Genomic DNA, 19,006 nt, shown 5'->3' with positions numbered 1-19,006 from the left:
CCAAATTCAGACTTTCTGCCTATTTCTGTTCTTTCTCCAGGACCCTCGAGCACCCCCAGTGCCTCTTCTCTCCCTGCTTTGGGGGTGTCCCCCCCCCCCCGACCCCCCCCGAGGGCTGCCAGCACCATCTCCCCACCCGTGACAGCCTGTCCCCAAGGTACGTGGCTCCCTCGGGACGGGGACCGAGGGGACACTGATCCCCAAACGAGGGGGGGGGTGACACACCCACCCACCCACCCCCCCCGAGCACGCGCCGGTAAATCCAGTGCAGTTTCACACTTGGGGGGTTTCCGGGGGGGTCCCACACTTCGCTGGGGTTTCCTTCCCTCCAACCTCACTTTTCTTTACACCCCCCGGCAACGGTTTAAAAACAAATTATTTTTGTTTTCCTCCCTCCTCTCTTTTTTTTTTTTTGGGGGGGGGGGGAATAAAATTCCTTCAACCCACCCCACAGCAAAGGGAGGGGGGAGATGGGATTTAAAAGCCCCCGATACCTTGGGGGGGGGGGGGTGTCGTACGAGCACCGGTGGGCAGTGCTGGGTACCCCCCCCAGCGCGATTTGGGGGGGCTGAGGCTGGCGGGGGGGCCGCGATCGCAGCGTTTTGGGGCAGGTTGCAGGGTTTTTGGGTACAGATCGGTGTCGGTGCTGGGGGGGGAGGAGGGTGTGGGAGGGAAAAGTCGATTGTAGCAGCCCCGGAGCTCCATTACGGAGGATAAATTCTGTTCCCGAGGGGTTTGGCGCGTTGGTTGCTGGGTTGGTTTTGGGGTTTTTTCTGGTTTTTTGTTGTTTTTCCCTCTCTTTTTGGGCTATAAACCATCCATTTCCCCGCCGAGGAGCCCGGTCGCTTCCCTGCAAAGTGAGGAGAGGGGGCTCGGCGCCTCCCCCCCAGCACCCTGCGGGTCCCATCCTGCAGCGCCCCGTTGCCCCACGGCTCTGGTGCTGGGGGTGGAGGGGGCTCGCTGCAGGCGGGATGGGGACGAAGGGTCTGGGGTCTCCCCGTGCGCCCCCCCCCCCCCCCAGCTCTCGCTGACCCCCCTCTTGCCCGCGTCTCCCCAGCTGAGCTCCGCGGGCCGGCGCTGGACGCGTCTCCAAGGGCTCATCCCAGCTGGCCGAGCTCCCCCGTGGTGCTGAGCCCGCTGGGTCCGGGTCCCCACGCTCCAGCGGTGGCGGAGGAACGGGGGTGACTCCTTGGCCCCCCCTCAGTGGGGAAACCAGCTCGAGTCCCCCCTTGCGGCTGCCCCGTCAACCCCAGACCAAGTTGCTTTATTTCTCCCCAGTAACGGGACTTCTTACGACAGCACAAGTGTGTTTTGGGGAGAATTCCCCGACATTTGGTGTTCCTAGGGCGGGCAGGATTTGTGCCATCCCTCCCTCCCTGCTGTCTGTCTTTCCCTCCTCAGATGAAAACCTGGGTCAGCGATTCGGGGCAGAAATTGGAAATTTTCATCCCTTTTCTGGGCAAGTACCGTCCGCTCTCAGGGCGCTGCTGCCAGACCTGCACCCCGAAGAGCTGGGTACGAGCGTGGCGCCGGGGGCCGGGGAGAAGATTTGGGATCGTGGGATGCGGGTGGAGAGGACAAGCCCTGGGGAGAGGGTGGGGGGCTGGCGTGGGGACAAAACCCCCCCACCCGTGCGTGCTGTCGCCTTCCGGAGGCAGAGCTGCTGCTGCCGGAGAGCTGACCCCGCGTTTCCCTTCCAGGGGGGGTTCTACCCCCAGCAGCTCCCCTCTCTGGGCTTCCGCGACGCCGCCCGGGTGACGGAGGAGGACACGCGGTGAGGACCGGGTCAGCTCTGTGCCGGGGAACGCTGGGCAAACCGCTTATTTTTTTTTATTTCCCCCCCCCGAGGGTTTGTCCAAATCCCCCTGGAAATCCCTTCCCCTGCCGCACAGGAGCGTGGGGATGCCTCTCGGTCATCCGCACCCTAATTAATCCAAAAAGGAGGGATGTTAATTATATTTTGAAAGGCTGGAAGCCGCCTCTCCGAGCGCGGCGTGTTAATACCAGCGGGGAGGAGAGGGCTCGCTCTGTCCCCTGGCTGCCGTCCCGCACAGGCTGGGGGGAGAACTCATCCACAGAGTTGAGGGTTTGGGGTCGTTTCTTTTTTTCAAACGAAACTTGGTCTCTTGGTGCTGTTGGGAAGAACTTGGCAGGGGGCTGGGGGGTGTTTTCGTTCTCTTTGGCAGCGCTTGGAGCGAGCCTGGCCCCTGGGGAGGGGGGAAGTGGCCTCTTCCCCACCCCCCCTCCTCTTCCTCCTCCCCAGGGGCTCCAACTCTGGACCTCTGGCTGGTGTCAACCAGCCTCTTCCTCCTTGGACCCCAGCAGCTGTTTCCTTGCCAAATCTCTGACATATTTTTTCGTTCCCGAGGTGCTGGACTCCGTCGGTTCCTCTCCCCTTTCAGAGCAGTCCCTGGTGGTTCAGCAATTTTGTGCTGTATTTTTCCAAATCGGGTCATTATCCTCTATTCAGCTTGAAACATCCCAGCTCCAGCTTTCAAACTCTTTGAATAATTCATCTGCGCTCGCAGCGACGCGGGAGTGGCGGGGTGGCTCAAAAGAGCCCGGTGATGGGGTGGCTGAGATCACGAGTGGAAAGATGAGGGTCTGAAGTTCCCGTGTCCTCCTTCCTGCAGCCCTTTGGTATCTCAAACCGCCCTCCCGTCCCCTTCGGGTGCTGCCGAGCTCTGATTTGGGGGTGGGTTTGGAAAAGGCCCCGACTTGGAGCGTCCCCTGCGTGTTTTTAGCAATGGCAGGTTTCCCTCCTGTGTGAGGAGCGATGCTGCAAGGACCAGGGTGGCTGGGAGCATCGCTCTGCTGGTGCCTCTGTTTTCCCAGCTGTAAAATGGGGAGAAAAATCTCAAAATTCTTGCAAACAGCTGGTTTGAGGGAGGCTGAACACCCTGGAAAAGCCTCTAACGGCCGGAGCATCGCTGTCTGTCTCCCTGCCCAGGTACCGGGGCTGGCTCGTCCGAAGGGTCTGTGGTTTCCTTGCTGTCTGGGGCTGGAAAGTTCCTGCTGACACCCCCAGAGACCTGCCGGCGAGGATCTGCTGCAGCAAGAGGTAAGTGGGAGCAGCCAGAGGGGCTCTCCGGGGTCACCTTCACCCCTGGCAGGACCCGGGTCCTGCAGCATCGTCCCCCAACCCCGTGGGATCCCGTTCGGTCGCTTCTCTGCTCCCGGTGGAAGGAGATGTGCCAGCTCCTCCCCGCTGCTGCGCCCTTCCCAAAATCTCACCCCGAGGAAGGGGCTTTGCAGCTGCTCCCCCTGTGCTCAGCACCCTCAAAAGGAGCCCGTACCCCAGTTTGGTGGGGAACCAGCTCTCTGGGCTCTGCCCTGGGATGCCGCCGAGGCTCTCCCGGTCTCTGTCCCAATGGGGTGACTGGCCTTGTCAGGCAACTGTCACTTAACTCGTTGTCATGGCTAATTACGCAGCAGGAGGCTGGCAGCCAGTACACTGTAATTACTGTAATTAGGAGAATGCTTTTTAACCCCTCGCTCTGCCTCCTGCTTCCCACCTCCTCTCCATCCCCTCTCCGCAGGGTTCAGGATGTCGCTACCGGCCGGTCCCGTGGCTCGAGCGGGGACAGCGAATCCCACCGGCGATGGAAGGAGGAAACACTCAAGATCCTGGCTGAAATCCAGGCCCCGCTCTCCCTTCTCCTGCTGAGGTCTGCACCCCTACTCTGGGGAGGGTTGTGGGTGTGGATCCCCCTTCACGGGCATCTCCCGCCTTCTCCTGGAGGGATCCCAGCTCCTGTCTGGGGCATTCCCAGTCCCTCTCCTTCACTCCAGGTCTTCCGTGCTCTTAATTTGTGTATTAAGCCCCTTCAGATGGGCTTTGAGTGGCGGCTGGGTGCCTCGTGCCTGCGAGGGATCCTTTGGGGGAGGCGCAGGGATCCTTTGGGGGAGGCGCAGGGATCTTTTGGGGGACGCACAGGGATCTTTTGGGGGAGGCGCAGGGAGCCTTTGGGGGAGGCGCAGGGATCCTTTGGGGGACACGCAGGGATCCTTTGGGGGACGCACAGGGATCCTTTGGGGGACGCACAGGGATCCTTTGGGAGAGGCACAGGGATCCTTTGGGGGACACGCAGGGATCCTTTGGGGGACACGCAGGGATCCTTTGGGGGACGCACAGGGATCCTTTGGGAGAGGCACAGGGATCCTTTGGGGGATGCACAGGGATCTTTTGGGGGACACACAGGGATCCTTTGGGGGAGGCGCAGGGAGCCTTTGGGGGACACACAGGGATCCTTTGGGGGAGGCGCAGGGATCCTTTGGGAGAGGCGCAGGGATCCTTTGGGAGAGGCGCAGGGATCCTTTGGGGGACACGCAGGGATCCTTTGGGAGAGACGCAGGGATCCTTTGGGAGAGGCGCAGGGATCCTTTGGGGGACGCACAGGGATCCTTTGGGAGAGGCACAGGGATCCTTTGGGGGATGCACAGGGATCCTTTGGGGGACACGCAGGGATCCTTTGGGGGACGCACAGGGATCCTTTGGGAGAGGCACAGGGATCCTTTGGGGGATGCACAGGGATCTTTTGGGGGACACACAGGGATCCTTTGGGGGAGGCGCAGGGAGCCTTTGGGGGACACACAGGGATCCTTTGGGGGAGGCGCAGGGATCCTTTGGGAGAGGCGCAGGGATCCTTTGGGAGAGGCGCGGGGATCCTTTGGGAGAGGCGCAGGGATCCTTTGGGGGAGGCGCAGGGATCCTTTGGGAGAGGCGCAGGGATCCTTTGGGGGACACGCAGGGATCCTTTGGGGGACACGCAGGGATCCTTTGGGAGAGACGCAGGGATCCTTTGGGGGAGGCGCAGGGATCCTTTGGGAGAGGCGCGGGGATCCTTTGGGAGAGGCGCAGGGATCCTTTGGGGGAGGCGCAGGGATCCTTTGGGGGAGGCGCGGGGATCCTTTGGGGGACACGCAGGGATCCTTTGGGGGAGGCGCAGGGATCCTTTGGGGGAGGCGCAGGGATCCTTTGGGAGAGGCGCGGGGATCCTTTGGGGGACACGCAGGGATCCTTTGGGGGAGGCGCAGGGATCCTTTGGGGGAGGCGCAGGGATCCTTTGGGGGACGCACAGGGATCCTTTGGGAGAGGCACAGGGATCCTTTGGGGGATGCACAGGGATCTTTTGGGGGACACACAGGGATCCTTTGGGGGAGGCGCAGGGAGCCTTTGGGAGAGGCACAGGGAGCCTTTGGGGGACACGCAGGGATCCTTTGGGGGAGGCGCAGGGATCCTTTGGGGGACGCACGTGCCGAGAGCCCAGGCTGACAGCGGCAGGGCAGGCAGCCCTTGGGGTCCCACGCAGCTCTCTGGGGACGTTTCCCCCAGTTCCTTCCAGTGAGCTGGAATCTGACACTGGAGTGGGGAAGGAAGGGAGGAAAAAAAACAACCACTGGGGCTATGGAAAGTAAAGCAAAGCAAAAGGGAACTTTTCCTTTCTCTCTCTCTCTCTCTCTCTCCCCCCCCTCTTTTCTTTTTTTTCCTCTTGTCATTGAGAAATTGGCAATTAGAGGTTGCATTGTAGCCTAATTGCTTGTCTGATTGAGCTGTAATAAAAGAACCCTCTGAGCAGTCTGAAGTATTTAAAGGGAAGAAATTCCCCGGGGGATAAAAGCGCTCGGCTCCTTCCCGTAAGCAGCGTGCGGGAGGACGGGGAGATGGAGGGGTAATTGACTTCAGCTTTTGTTGCTGGAGGGACAAGGGGGTGGTCTTGTCACATCCAGCCTTTAAGGTTTTAACTTAATTTATAATAAAACTGTTTATTTGCCTTACGGGAGCTGAGAAGTGAGATTTTTTTTTTTTTTCTTTGAGTCAAGCTGTCTCATGCAGCACCCTGGCTGGGGAAACTGAGGCAGGGCAGGGTGGCCTGGGTGAGGTCTCTGGGGTGGTTTGGGGGCAGCCACGCCCCCCCGCGGGGTTGCTCACTTGCTTGTTTCCCTGCAGGCTGTGCAACTGGGCTCTGCTCAAGCTCCTGAACCGCCTCTTCCTCAACGTGCAGCTCCACCGAGGGCAGCTGAAGATGGTGCTGAGGGCCGCCAAGACGGTAGGGAGCGCAGCGAAAGCCGCTCTCGGCCCCGCGCCTCGCTGCCGGCGCGCTGGGTGCTGAGCCCTGGCTTTCCTTCCAGCCTGACGTGCCGCTGGTTTTCCTCTCGACGCACAAATCCCCGCTGGATGGGTTGCTCCTGTCCTTCGTCCTCTTCTCCCAGGGGCTGGGGGTGCCCAGGGTGGCAGTGGGCGGCCAGGCCTGCAGCTCCCGCCTCCGGTAAGGCACGGCAGGCGCCTGCTCGAGCTCAGCACGTGGGTCATCACCCAGGGAGGAGGGAATTACACGTGCAAAGCTGAGGTGGGCGATGGCCCTGTGCTAGGTGGCTCCTCTTTCCCCTCAGAGCCCTGCTCAGCCGCCTGGGAGGGATTTTCCTGCCCTCGGGGATGGGACAGACACCGAGCAACCAGGATGAAGGGCTCCCGGGGGCTGTCCTGGCCGTGGTAAGTCCAGCCTGGGGTGCTGGGAGGGATGAAACATCCCCCCGAGCTCCAAAAGCACCCAGCGAAGCTCCCGTGCGTCCCAGGGGTGCTGCCAGTGCCCCCCAGCCTCACCCCGTCTCCCCCCACCAGTACATCGAGGAGGTGCTGAGGAGCCAACAGCCTCTGCTCATCTTCCTGGAAGAGCCCCCCATCACCCTGCACCTCTCTGCCCCTGCCCGGGAGTGGCTGGCCCTGGTGTACCGAGCCGTGCGGGACGGCGCCGTCCCCGACGTCCTCCTGGTCCCCGTGGGCATCGCCTACGACATCGCCCCGGGCGCTTCGCCCCGGGAAGGAGCGGTGAGAGGGCTTGTCGATGCGGGTGCAGCACCCAAATCACCGGGTGTGTCCCTGGGGAGCAGCGCTCGCCTCCATCGCCCCGTTAATGCTTTGCTCTCCCCTCTTTTCCCAGCACGGGGCTCGGCCCCTCGGCCTCGGCGCCTGCCTCTGGGCAGCGTGTCGGGCCGTGCGCCGAAACTTTGGCTGCGTCCGGGTGGACTTCGCCCAGCCCTTCTCCTTACAGGTACGGCAGCGGGGTTTGCACCTGGGGCTCCTGTCTGGGTCCATAAGGGCTCTGGAGGGTTTGTTGCTGTGATGTTGGTGGCTGTGCAAACCTCACACAGAACCCCAGAACCATCTGGGTTGGAAAAGCCCTTGAAGCTCCTCCAGCCCCACCATGAACCTCCCCCTGACCGTTCCCAACTCCACCAGATCCCTCAGCGCTGGCTCAACCCGACTCTTCAACCCCTCCAGGGATGGGGACTCCCCCCCTGCCCTGGGCAGCCCATTCCAACGCCCAACAGCCCCTTCTGCAAAGAAATCCTTCCTAAGAGCCAGTCTGACCCTGCCCTGGCGCAGCTTGAGGCCATTCCCTCTTGGCCTGCCGCTGGGTCCTTGGCTCAAGAGACTCCTCCCCCCTCTCTGCACCCTCCTTTCAGGGAGTTGCAGGGGGCCATGAGGTCTCCCCTCAGCCTCCTCTTCTCCAGACTAAACCCCCCCAGTTCCCTCAGCCGCTCCCCATCAGACCTGTGCTCTGGGGGTTGGACGGTGGGGTTTGGGGTGGCTGAAGGGGGTCTGGGGTTCTCCAGGGGATCCGGTGAACCCATCTCTAGGGGAAGCTGGGGACTGCTGGGGCCCTGGGGACCCAAGGGATCAAGTCAGCTTGTTGGTGCTGAGGGCTGTGAGCATCAACAGGCCCGTTTGTCCTCAATCTAAGGAGTTTGCAGCCAAAAACCTCGTCAGGCAGAGCCGCCCGGGGAAGCCGCTGGAGGAGCTGCTGTTGCCCACCATCCTCGGCACGTGGTAAGGAGGAGCCGAGCCTTGGGGCAGCATCTCACCTCCAACGTCTGCTCCCAGCCCCACGTTCTCACCCCTCTCGCCCCGTTTCCTCCAGTCCCAGCCAGCTGGACAGCAAGAAAGCAGCAATTTGGAGTCCTGGCCCTGCAACGGCCGCCGGTTTGGAGGCAGAAGAGGAAATACTGGTGACCAAGCTGGGCCTGCACTGCCTGAGCGGTGAGGGGTCTGCGGGGGGAGGCAGGAGTCTGGCCTCCAGCCGTCTGTCTGTCCACGCAGGGCTGCGGGCGGGGGGGAAGCCCTCCCTGGCATCTGCTGGGTGACATCCCTTGGGATGCCACCACTGCTGCCTTCTCTCGCCCTCGGGCTTGGGGCGGGGGGCTCATCCCCCGACGGCCGACCACTGCTTCTCCCTCCCTCGCAGACGGCGTCTCCTGCTCCGCCGTCACGGCTGTGGCGATCACGTCCGTGCTGCTGCTGCACAAGCACCGGGAGGTGAGACAAGGAGCTTTCCAGCTTTCTCTGCCTTTAGAGCGAGCTTTCCCGAGCTGCCCCCCCATGTAGGGGAGCCAGCTCATCCTCCTCTTCCTCCAGGGCGTCTTCCTCTCCCGGCTGATGCAGGATTTTGCCTGGCTGCTGGAGGAGATCCTGCTGGGCCAGCATGACGTGGCCTTCTCGGGGCAGCTCCGCACCCTGGTGCAGCACAGCCTCATCCTGCTCAGAGCCCATCTCACCTTCTACCACCTCTCCCCCATCGGTGACATCTTCGTGGTCCCCGAGGTCTCAGCGGAGGCCCTGAGCGAGCTGGGCCACCACAGCGCTGCCATCCTGCCCGTCTTCGCCAGCGAGGCAGTGGGAGGTGAGGAGCGAGGCGTGGGGGATCGGGGACACCAGGGATTGGTGACGCCGGGGAGATTGGTGACGCCGTTTTCCCGGCAGCCTGCGCCATCCGTGCCTTGCTGGTGGAGATGCTGCCCTTCCTGGGAGCGACCGTCGGCCTCTCCAGCATCGTGCTCAGCCAGGACGAGCTGCACCGCAAGACCCTGGAGCTGCTCCAGCTGCTGCCCCTAAACCTTCTGGGGCTCCAGGTAGGGGCTGGTGGCGTGGGGTGGCACTGCCATCGCGTGGAAGTGGCCTGTCACCGCTGCCTGTGTGGCTGCGGGGAGTCCTGCTGCCTGCCAGCCCCTTTTTTCTCCTCTCTCCCAGCCCTGCCAGCCCCTCAACTACCGGAGCCAGGACATCGTGGACAAGCTCCTCCTGTGTGGGGTGCTGGAGGTTGAGGAGGTGGGTGCCCCCCCAGGACCCCCTTCGCTATGCTGGGGATGGGTGGCTCAGCTCTCACTGCGCCCTCCGCTCCTGGCTGGGAAGGGGACAAGGGAGCACGGGGGGGTCCCTGTGGGGGGACAGGGTGCTGGCAGGGTGGCATCAAAGGTGCTGTGGCACCCGGCTTTGTCCCCGCAGCCGGAGAGCAAGCACTGGGTCTGCGACTTGGCCCCGCAGCCCTGGGGCAAGGACCGGCCCCGGGCCGGGATGGACTTCAGCGACAGCGACAGCGAGAGCGACGTCCCCAAGCGCTGCTTCAAGGTACTCGGGGCGCCCCCCCGGTGCACCCCGGCTGCCTCTGTGACGGGCGTTTCACCAAAGTCTGGCCTCCCCCCTCCAGCTCAGCGAGCCCCAGGGCTCGCCCGGCTTCCTCCTCTTCCTCTGCCGGCTCCTGAGCCCCGTGCTGAGGACTTACGCCAGAGCCGTGGCTTTCCTGGACCGACCCAGCTGGCCCCAGTCTGGTAGGACCCCCCCGGGGTGGACAATTGCTTCTCCAACCACACCAGCCCCCCCTTGGCTTGGCTTTTGGGGAAACTGAGGCACAGCCAAAGCTCCCTTGCAGCCCTGGCTCTACGCTGAGACAAGAGAGGGGCTGTGTCCCCCCAGGAACTGGGGGTGGTGGGATTTAACCCCCCTTTTTCTCCCCCCAACCCCAGAGGCCGCCTACATGGAGGCGCTGCTGCAATTCCTGGCCGAGGACGGTGTCGGTGAGTTGGGCCGGGGGACGGACGGAGCCTCCCTCCTGCTTTGGGGGCAGCACCCCCATAAAACGGGGCTGTGGGTGCCCGGAGGGTGGGATGCGGGTTCTCCCTGAAGGATTTTTCTCCCTCCAGAGTACCCGAACAGGAGCCTGGCCCTCAGCTCTCTGCAGACCTTCAAGGAGATGGGGGTAAGCACGGCCGGGCTCTGCCATCACCCCCCCTAGACCTCGAGCTGCCCCCCTCCTCCCCTGGGTGATCCTCCTCTTCCTCCCCAGGTGCTGGAGGAGGTGCAGACCCCCGCCGGCCCCCTGCTCCACCTCGCCCAGCCTTTCCACTCCAGCGTGAGCCGGGGGAAGCTGGAAGCCTTCATCCAGCAGTTCACCCAGCCCTAGCGGCCGCCGTCGTGCCGATAAACCTGGGAGCAGGTACCCGCCTGGCTCGGGGCTTTATTGAACGCCGAAGGGGGGGGGAAGGCGGCTGAATCGGGGCGAGATTTGGCCTCTCCGTCTTCACACCACCTTGTTGCAGATGGTGCCCAGCTCCTCGATCTCGCACTGCACCTCGTCTCCTCTCTGCGAGGGGAGATGGTGGCAGCCCCACACTCACCTTGTGTCCCCCCTCCCTGGGGTTTATGTCCCTGTTCTGCCACCCCAGCCCTATTTTGAGCCCCCCCCCGCCTCTTTCCCTCACCTTAAGAAACACGGGCGGCTTCCGAAAGAGCCCCACACCAGCGGGCGTTCCTGTCAGCAAGATGTCCCCGGGGACCAGTGTGACAAATCTGGTGGGGGGGACACAATGGGAGGTGTCAGCTGTGGCCCCCCCTGATCCCCAGCACCTCACTGTCCCCCCCCTGTGCTTACTGGGAGACCCAGGCGATGAGTTTGGGCAGGGGGAAGATGAGCTGGTTGGTGCTGCTGTCCTGCATCAGCCGCCCGTTGACGCTGCAGCGGATCCTCAGGTTGTGGACGTCTGTGGGGACAGAGGGGACGTGTCACACTGGAGGGGGGGGGACACAGGGACAGCGCTGGGGGCCGCCTGCCACTGTGAACCCCCCCCTTTAGGAAAAACAGTTGTTTTGGGGCAAATTTGATGCTTGGTGCCTCCTCTGTTAACTGGGAAAGAGTCCCCGTCCTGTCCCCTTCCCCGCTGTGTCCTGTCCCCACCTGCCACGGCCTCCTTGGTGACAAGAGCTGGCCCCAGGGGACAGAAGGTGTCGAAGGTTTTTGACAGCAGCCACTGCCTCCCATTCCTCCTCTGCCAGTCCCGGGCGCTGACGTCGTTGGCCACCGTGAACCCCACGACGTGGTCCAGCGCTGATGATTCCTTGGGGGGGTGACAATGGGGACCCGTTTAACTAAAGGGAGGGGGGAACACATGGAGGAGGAGGGGGCTAGGGGGGGGTTACCTCAATGTGCCGCCCCTTCTTCCCGATGACAGCGGCCAGCTCCACCTCCCAGTCTACCTCCTGGAGCGGGGGGGGGACACAAAATGGGGTGCTGGGGGGGCTTGGAGGGGCTGCACGCCATGGAGGGGGGCACAGGGTGGTGGGGTGGGGGGGCCCAGGGGTACTCACGCTGCTCTCCTCGGGGTGTATGATGTCATCGAAGGGCCCGATGATGGCGCTGGGGAACTTGCTGAAGATGATGGGCTCCTGGGGGCTCCTGAGGTCCTGCTCCAGGCAGTGGTCGCGGTAGTTGAGCCCCACACAAATCACCTTCTCGGGGTCCCCGATGGGCGCCAGGAGCTGCACCGTCCCCCGCGGCACCCGGTGCCGGCCCGACTCCAGCGCCCTGCGAGGCCGGCGGGGCTCAGCGCCAGGGCCCGATCCGGCGGGGACACGCGGGTGACGCCGGGGCGGTGGGCACCCACCTCTGGGCGGCGGCCAGGCCGCTGGGGCCGCTCTCCAGGAAGGCGCGCATGGAGCGGGGCAGCGCCGGCTCGGCCGCGCTCAGGTCCACCACGCTGCCCCCGGCCGCTTCCAGCCCCAGACGGGGCTCGGCCCCCCCGGCCCCCCGGAACCGCACCAGCCGCATGGCCCCCAGCAAGCGCATCCGGCACCTGCGGGTACAGGGGGGGTCAGATCCTCGGGATCCTGCCTGGAGTGGATCTGTGCCCCCCGCCCCAGGGTGTTGGGGACCCTCCTTGGGTGGGGCTGGATCACAGAATCCCAGAATCCTTCAGGCGGGAAAAGCCCCTCGGGATCATCGAGTCCAACCCTCAGCCCGACTCTACAAAGTTCTCCCCTACCCCACATCCCCCCACAGCTCATCCAAACGGCCCTTAAACACCCCCAGGGGTGGGGACTCCACCCCCTCCCTGGGCAGCCTATTCCACTCTCTGACCACTCTGGCGGGGAAACATTTTTCCCTCCTGTCCAGTCTGACCCTCCCCTGTTGCAGTTTAAAGCCGTTCCCTCTTGTTCTGTCACTAATTCCCTGGGAGCAGAGACCAGCACCAACCTCTCCACAACGTCCTTTCAGGGAGCTGTAGAGTGATGAGGTCTCCCCTCAGCCTTCTCCTCCTCACACTGAACAGTCCCAGCTCCTTCAGTCGCTCCTCACAGGATTTATTCTCCAGGCCCTTCCCCACCTCGTTGCCCTCCTCTGCCCTCGCTCCAGCCCCTCGAGATCTCTCTGGGATTGAGGTGCCCAAAACTGGACACAACCCTCCAGGTGTGGCCTCACCAGTGCAGAGCACAGGGGGACTGTCACCTCCCTGCTTCTGCTGGTCACACTAGTGCTGATACAAGCCAGGAGGCCGTTGGCTTTCTTGGCCACCCGGGCACACTGCTGGCTCATGGTCAGCTGCTTGTCAATGAGAACCCCCAGACCCTTCTCTTGCAGACACTCTCCACCCCTGTGGCTGGATCCCTCTGGCACAGGGGGGGTCCCTGGGGGCTGACACCCTGCAGCAGGGTGAGGAGGGGCTGCATCCTGCATGGGGAGGGGGCAGATCCCAGCGCAGGAGGGATCCTGGAGGGAGGGGAGATCCCGACACCAGGATCCTTGGTGGAGACTGAGTCAATTCTCGGGGGGGTGGGGGGGCAGATCCTGGCGTGGGACAGATTGGGAGGGGTGAGGGGCTCAGGCCCCAGTAAGGGACGGCTGGGGACAGCGGATCCCTCCCCAGCACAGAGCAGATCCCCAGTGTGGCAGCAAACCCCCCCCAGGGCAGGGAATGGTCCCAGCATGGGACGGATCCGGGGGGAGACGGGATCCCCCCCACAGCAGATGGGGGGAAGCAGATCAGATCACCTGACCCCACACAGCCCCGATCCCGGGGGTCCCCCCCCGATCCTGCACAGCCCCAGTCCTGGGGGAACCCCCCTCCTGATCCCACACCCTGTGGGATCCCCCCGCCCCTGCACAAGGGGGACCCCCGCAGGATTCCCTCCCATGGTCCTGGGGGATTCGCCCCCCATCCCACACAGTCCCGCTCCCGGGGATCCCCCCGACCCCCGGGGACCCCCCCATCCCACACTGCTCCGATCCCAGGACCCGCCCCCCCCGCCCCGGCACCAGCTCAGCTGATCCCGGGGTCCCCCCGATCCCGCACAACCCCAGACCCGCGGGATCCCCCCGGTCCCGAGGACCCCCCGGACCCGGGGAGCGGCACAAGGGCCCCCCGGTGCCACCTGCGTCACGTGAAGGGACCCGCGGTGCCTCCTGCGTCACGTGCCGCGTCACTCCCCTCCCGGCACGCGCTGACCCCGCGCCCCCAGCGTGAAGGTCCCCGCGTCGAGTCCCCGCCCCCCTCCTCGGGCTGACCAATGCGAGAGCGGGGAAAGAGGGGCCGCGCCGGCCGCTCCGCCAATGAGAGCCGGCGGCTCCCAGCCACGCCTCCCGCCCGCCGGAGGGGCGGGGCAGCGGCGTTGCTAGGAGACGGGCGGCGCCCGCCATGACAGTGCCCCGCCGCCATGACAGCGCCGCCATGACGGCGCCGAGGCCGGGGCCGGCAGAGCCCCTTGGCGGGAGCGAGCCGGGCCGAGGCGGGTGTTTCTCACCTTTATTTCATGGAAACACGCAGTGAGTGAGCAAGCAACAGGCGGCTGCGGAGGAGGGGGCCGGGGCAGGGGCCTGGCTGAGGCATGGCCTGGCTGAGGCGCAGCCTGGCCTCGCTGGCCCGTTTGTGAGGGGAAAAAAAAGCAGAAATAACCCAAATAACCCTCCCGGCCGCGTCCCGCCACTCTGGTGGGTGAAGCTGCCTCTGCTGCCGCTCCCTCAGGGGTCGGGGTCACCCTCCCCGGCCCCCCCCAAGGCTGTGTGCGGCCAATGCTCCCCCTTGGCTCCCCAGGTGGCATGTTCCATCCCTAAATCATAGCCATTTGTTTTATTTAGAAAATAAACCCTCTCTCCTTGTACCGCTGGAAGGTGGGGAGCGGCTTCTCTCCTCGCTGTGGGTCCCCCTCAGCGCTGCGCGGGCGGGGAGAGGAGGCTCGTGTGCTTTCGGTCGGCCTTCGGGAGCTGTCGTGTCACAGAAACCCCCTCCCCGAGGGTCCCCTCCCTGACGCCTCACGTCTTGGGGCTGCCGCCAGGTCTCCTGCGCCACCCAGGGCAGAGGGATCCTCTTTGAGGGGGGGGCTCTGCCCCCCAGAAGGGTCCGGCTGTCGGGGCGGCATCGCCAGGTGCCGTGTCAGGGAGGGCTCAGGCAGACGAGCTGGCAAAGTCGTCCGTGTCTCTTCTCGTCCCTTGGAACTGGAGTGCCGGGAGCCAGGTGGATTATTTTCTTTCTTTTAACCTCTTGTTTTGTCTGAAATAGTAGAAAAAAGTTCCCCTCGGCCGCTCAGGGAGGCACTGGCAGGGCCGAGCGGGCGGTCCCGGGGTCTAGATCGCGTTCTCGAAGATCTGCATGGAGCTCATGATGTCCTTGTCCTGGATGGGGGGGAGGGAGAGGTCAGAGCCCACGGTCCCCCTCCTCCCGTCGACCCCGGGGTGACCAGAGCTGTCCCCCATCTCTCCCAACCCCCCCCAGCACGTCATTTTGGGACAGGACAAGGAACGGGGTTATGTCTCGGAGCCGGAGGCCTGGCAGTGAGGAGGAGGATGGTGCCAATGGCAAAGTACCTTCTGGCACGTCTCCAGGAACTCCTCAAAGGTCACCACGCCGTCGCCGTTCCTGTCCATCTTCTGCAAGGGAACAGCAGGGGCTCAGCAGGGACGTCCCTGTCCCCAGTGGTGGTGACAGCCCCGGCCTGTGACCCGTGGCAGGGTTTGGTGGCCGCCGGGAGGGGACGAAGGGGGACGGTCTCACCTGGAAGAACAGCTCCACGTGCTCGGCGGGCGCGCTGTCCCTCAGGGTGGGGTGGGTGCAGCGCCCCATCATGTCGTAGATGGACTTCATGATCTCCAGCATTTCCTAGGAGGGGACAGAGGTGGGTCAGGGTGACAAGAACCCTCTGAACGAGGACACCCTTGTCCCCCAGCACCCATTTCCACCGTCCCCATCCCTCTGGGTGTCCCCCACGATGCTCCCCCCCTGCCCAGCCCCCTCCAGTCCTGTCCCTGTCCCCCCTGGTGTCACCTCCTTGGTGATGTAGCCGTCTTTATTAATATCGTAGAGGTTGAAAGCCCACTTCAGCTTCTGGTGCACCGTCCCCCGCAGCAAGACGGAGAGGCCGATGACAAAATCCTGCCGGCGGAACCGCGCCCGTGAGCGGGGACGTCCCACGGGCACCGTCAGCTCACCCAGACCCCGGGGACAGACCCTTGTCCTCCCCCGGCTCGGCCGTTCGCCCCCCTCCAATGGTGCCGCGGTGCCGCCATCGATCTCGGGATGCCCCCGGGGGATTATTTTCCTATCGATCCCGTTTCTATTCTCGCTCGTAGCTATTTTTAATCGCGACGGTAAAACCGGCACCGGTGCCCCCCCCCGCCACCTCTACCAGCCACCCCTGCCGCAGTGCCTGGAACTCTCCCGGCACAGGCTCCCGCCATCGAGGAGATTTTGGCCGTGGCCGCTGCGCCGAGCTTTTATCTCCGACCGCACGCGAGCGAGGAGGAAGATCTGATGAATCACGCCGCCGGGCACGCTCACAGCCGGCTCGAGGAGCGCGGCGCCGGCAACGAGAAACCGGGCGCGGGAGCGCCACCGGGCCGCTCACCTGGAAGCAGAGAGCCCCGTTGCGGTCGGCGTCGAAGGCGTCGAACAAGAAGTGCGCGTAGGTGCTGGCGTCTGCGAGGGGAGGAAGAGGAGAGACGGTGAAGCCCCCGCCGCGGCACACGGGGGAGCGGGAGTTGGTGCTTTTCTCCAGAGGCAGCCCCCCCCCCCCCCCACCGGTTTTGGGGGTCTCCCCGACTCACCGCCTTGGGGGAAGAACTGCGAGTAGATGAGCTTGAAGGTCTCCTCGTCCACGAGGCCGCTGGGACACTCCTGGGGAGGAGAGCGGGCGCCCGGTGAACCCTGGCACCACCAAAACCCACCCCCCCGCCCCGGCCCTGGCGGTGGGGGGGGGGGGGGCCGGGTCCCCCCGACACTCACGTTCTTGAAGCCGCGGTAGAGCGATTGCAGCTCCTTTTTGGTGAACTTGGTCTGCGCCAGCAGCTGCTCCAGCCCCTCGGGTTGGTGCCGGACGGCCGAGAGCTCCACCTCGACGTCGCCGCTGTCTGCCGGGAGACGCCGGCAAAGACCCCCCACCGTGGGTCCGGCAGCTTCTCCGCCTCATCCCGGGCTGTTTCCCACCTGGCTCCAACCCAAATCTCACCCCCCGAGGAGGAAAACCGGGGAGCTCCGGGTGAGGGAGAAGCCGCCCGACCCCGAGGGTTTCCCCAGGAGCCGCCGAAGCCGTTACCCGCCACCGGGACGCGGAGCATCCCGGAGCTGCCTCTCACCCTGACCCCGCTAATGCTGCCTCCCGCCCGCACCCGGCCTGGCGGAAGGTAATTAATAAATGATGGCTCATTAATAATTCCAGCTTGGGAAGCCCCTGCGGACCCGTTCAGCGCCGAGACGGGGATATCGGGAACTTCGGGCTGGGAAAAAACGGGCCAGGGTTGGGAAGAGGCTCCGCCGTGCCGCATCGGTAGGGACACCCCGGAAAACCCCGGGGTCCCCTGGGTGCTGCTGGGGGGGGGGTGACCCCCCTGTCTCCCACCAAGCCGGGTTTTCCAGGGTGTGAAGGGGCACCCCCAATGGGGGTGGGATTGGGGGGCCCCAGCGACCCGTCTCAGGGGGATTTTGGGGGGTCGGTGGGGGATTGGGGGTCCCCAGTGTCGCATCTTGGGGGGGGTTTGGGTCGGTGGGGGATTCGAGGTCCTGGTGTCCCATTGCAGGGGGGTTTTGGGGTCAGTGCAGGACTTGGGGGTCTCCAGAGTCCCATCTCCAGGGGGTTTTGGGGGTCGATGTGGGCTTGGAGACCCCCGATATCCCACCTCAGAGGGATCTGGGGGGTCAGTGTGGGCTCGCAGGCCCCCAGCATCCCACCTCAGGAGGGGTTTGGGGGTTAACGCCGGCTCAGAGGCCCCCGACATCCCACCTCGGGAAGGTTTGGGGGTCACTGCGGGCTGGGGGGTCCCCGTCATCCTGTCTCCGGGGTTAACAGGGGCGTGGAGGCCCCCAGCACCCCCCCTCAGGAGGGCTCTGGGGGTCGATGTGGAGTTGGGGGTCCCCAGCATCCCCTCGGCGGGGTGTTTCGGGGGGGGCCGGAGCCGGCCCAGCCCCTCGGGGAAGGTCAGAGCAAGGCTGGGCCATGACGCGGCAAGTGCGGGGGGCGGGGGGGGGGGGGGGCAGCCGGCTCCCCCCGCACCCCCAAACCCTCGGGCTTCACCCCCAAACCCTCCCCCAGGCAGTGTGCCCCCCCCCAAAAAAAGCAGGTTTTACCCCACGGGGACCATTTATGGGCCCAACAGGTCCTTTAACCCAGGGGGGGACACTCCGAGATGTGGTGGGGGGCTGAAAATAAATTAAATTAATTAAATTTAATTAAGGGGGGGGGGCACACGCGGGGTTACCTTCCACGGAGATGGGCTCCAGGATGCCGAACTGCTTGAGGACGGCGATGAAGAGGAGGATGACCACGGCCACGGCGCACAGCTCCATGCCCTGGATGCCCATGGCTGGTGCGGTGCTGGGGTGGGGGGGGTGGAACCAGTGTCGGGGGATGTTTCCCCTCACCCCCACCCCCCCCCCCAAAAAAAAAAAAAAAAAAAAAAAAAGCGGGGCACCCCGGGGTGGGGGTGAGGGTGTCGGCAGGCGGGTGCTGTCCCGGCGAGCGCTGGGGCGGGTGCGCGGGCCGGCCTGCGCCCTCCCTCCTGCCCTCCCCCCTTGGCACTCGCCCACGGCCCCCCCTCCAGCCCCACTATTGCTGGGATTTTTCCATATTTTCTCTTTTTTTTGTTTGGTTTTTTTTTCTATCCCCCCCCCACCAGACAAAGGAGCCTGGCGGTGCCCCTCGCAGCACCCATAGGTGCTCCCTTCACCGCAGCGTGCAAAAATGGGGGGGGGGGGGGGGGGTGTCCCAAACTAGCACGGGTAAAAAAAAAATTAAAATTAAATCTAGTTTTGGGCCCCCCCTCGGGAGGAGACGGGCGGTAATGCCCCCCCCCGCCCCGCTGCCCCTTGGGGGGGTGTTCAATCAGCGGCAATTAGCGCCGGGACGGTAACGAGCGGCGCGGATCGATGGCCATGAGTAAGCAGCTGAGCGCGGCTGAGGGAAGGGGTCCCCGGGGACCCCCCCGCGGGGGGAAACTGAGGCAGGAAGGGCGTGGGGGGCTGTCCCCTGTCCCTCTGGGCTGTCTGTCCCCGTCATCCCGGGGATGTCTGTCCCCAGTGTCCTGGGGTGGCCTCGTCCCCCAGGCCCCAAGGGCCTCTGTCCTCAGGGGTGTCGTGTCCGCGTGGGCCTCAGGGACATGTCCGTGTCCCCCTGGGGGTGTCCTGGCCCCACAGCCCTGGGGACATCTGTCCCTGTCCCCCTGGGGGTGTCCTGGCCCCATGGCCCCGGGGACATTGTCCCTGTCCCCCTGGGGGTGTCCTGGCCCCACAGCCCTGGGGCCATCTGTCGTCATCCCCCTGGGGATGTCCCATCCCCATGGCTCTGGGGACACCGTCCCCCTTCCCCCCAGGGTGTCCCCCCCAGGGTGTCCCCATCCCCCCAGAGTGTCCCCTGCCCCCCCATGGTGTCCCTGCCCCCCCAGGGTGTCCCCATCCCCCAGGGTGTCCCCTTTCC

General features: G+C 64.6%; 3 protein-coding genes and 1 long non-coding RNA gene across 9 annotated transcripts; 2 read left to right on the top strand and 2 right to left on the bottom strand.

Moving 5' to 3' along the window:
• The first annotated feature begins 150 nt into the window (after window positions 1-150).
• LOC141935780 (glycerol-3-phosphate acyltransferase 2, mitochondrial-like) lies at window positions 151-10,420 on the top strand. The gene is made up of 20 exons (XM_074852309.1): window positions 151-157; window positions 1,402-1,515; window positions 1,701-1,774; window positions 2,951-3,061; window positions 3,540-3,668; window positions 5,951-6,050; window positions 6,133-6,269; window positions 6,394-6,493; window positions 6,623-6,829; window positions 6,942-7,052; window positions 7,746-7,831; window positions 7,923-8,041; window positions 8,247-8,317; window positions 8,417-8,681; window positions 8,762-8,910; window positions 9,029-9,406; window positions 9,486-9,606; window positions 9,802-9,852; window positions 9,979-10,034; window positions 10,122-10,420. Exons 2-20 carry the CDS (start codon window positions 1,402-1,404, stop codon window positions 10,236-10,238), a joined length of 2,496 nt encoding a protein of 831 aa, XP_074708410.1. The 5' UTR covers window positions 151-157; the 3' UTR covers window positions 10,239-10,420.
• LOC141935781 (oxaloacetate tautomerase Fahd2a, mitochondrial-like) lies at window positions 10,273-13,579 on the bottom strand. 2 transcript variants are annotated; one of them, XM_074852310.1, is made up of 8 exons: window positions 13,481-13,579; window positions 11,716-11,904; window positions 11,420-11,636; window positions 11,252-11,311; window positions 11,010-11,169; window positions 10,707-10,815; window positions 10,537-10,624; window positions 10,273-10,418 (listed from the first exon to the last, which is right to left on the bottom strand). In XM_074852310.1, the coding sequence occupies exons 2-8, from the start codon at window positions 11,895-11,897 to the stop codon at window positions 10,356-10,358; spliced, it is 879 nt and encodes a 292-aa protein (XP_074708411.1). In that variant the 5' UTR covers window positions 11,898-11,904; window positions 13,481-13,579; the 3' UTR covers window positions 10,273-10,355. The 2 variants fall into 2 exon arrangements, with proteins under 2 accessions (XP_074708411.1, XP_074708412.1); XM_074852311.1 differs by lacking the exon at window positions 13,481-13,579 and adding an exon at window positions 12,306-13,209.
• Window positions 13,580-13,767: 188 nt separating this feature from the next.
• Window positions 13,768-16,755, top strand: LOC141935785 (uncharacterized). Its single transcript, XR_012626624.1, has 2 exons — window positions 13,768-14,559; window positions 15,404-16,755. It is a non-coding gene; the product is annotated as an uncharacterized LOC141935785 (long non-coding RNA).
• KCNIP3 (potassium voltage-gated channel interacting protein 3) lies at window positions 14,548-18,458 on the bottom strand. Of its 5 annotated transcripts, XM_074852316.1 has the most exons (8): window positions 17,793-18,458; window positions 16,324-16,448; window positions 16,146-16,215; window positions 15,947-16,017; window positions 15,367-15,474; window positions 15,097-15,201; window positions 14,910-14,972; window positions 14,548-14,717 (listed from the first exon to the last, which is right to left on the bottom strand). In XM_074852316.1, exons 1-8 carry the CDS (start codon window positions 17,893-17,895, stop codon window positions 14,670-14,672), a joined length of 693 nt encoding a protein of 230 aa, XP_074708417.1. In that variant the 5' UTR covers window positions 17,896-18,458; the 3' UTR covers window positions 14,548-14,669. The 5 variants fall into 5 exon arrangements, with proteins under 5 accessions (XP_074708417.1, XP_074708413.1, XP_074708416.1 ...); XM_074852312.1 differs by having other exon boundaries at window positions 16,146-16,448; XM_074852315.1 differs by having other exon boundaries at window positions 14,585-14,972.
• Between the last annotated feature and the right edge of the window lie 548 nt (window positions 18,459-19,006).

This window comes from Strix uralensis, chromosome 28 (assembly GCF_047716275.1).
Source record: "Strix uralensis isolate ZFMK-TIS-50842 chromosome 28, bStrUra1, whole genome shotgun sequence".
NCBI lineage: Eukaryota > Metazoa > Chordata > Aves > Strigiformes > Strigidae > Strix > Strix uralensis.
Note: the sequence above shows the minus strand (reverse complement) of the source record. Positions and strands in the feature narration are given on the sequence as shown.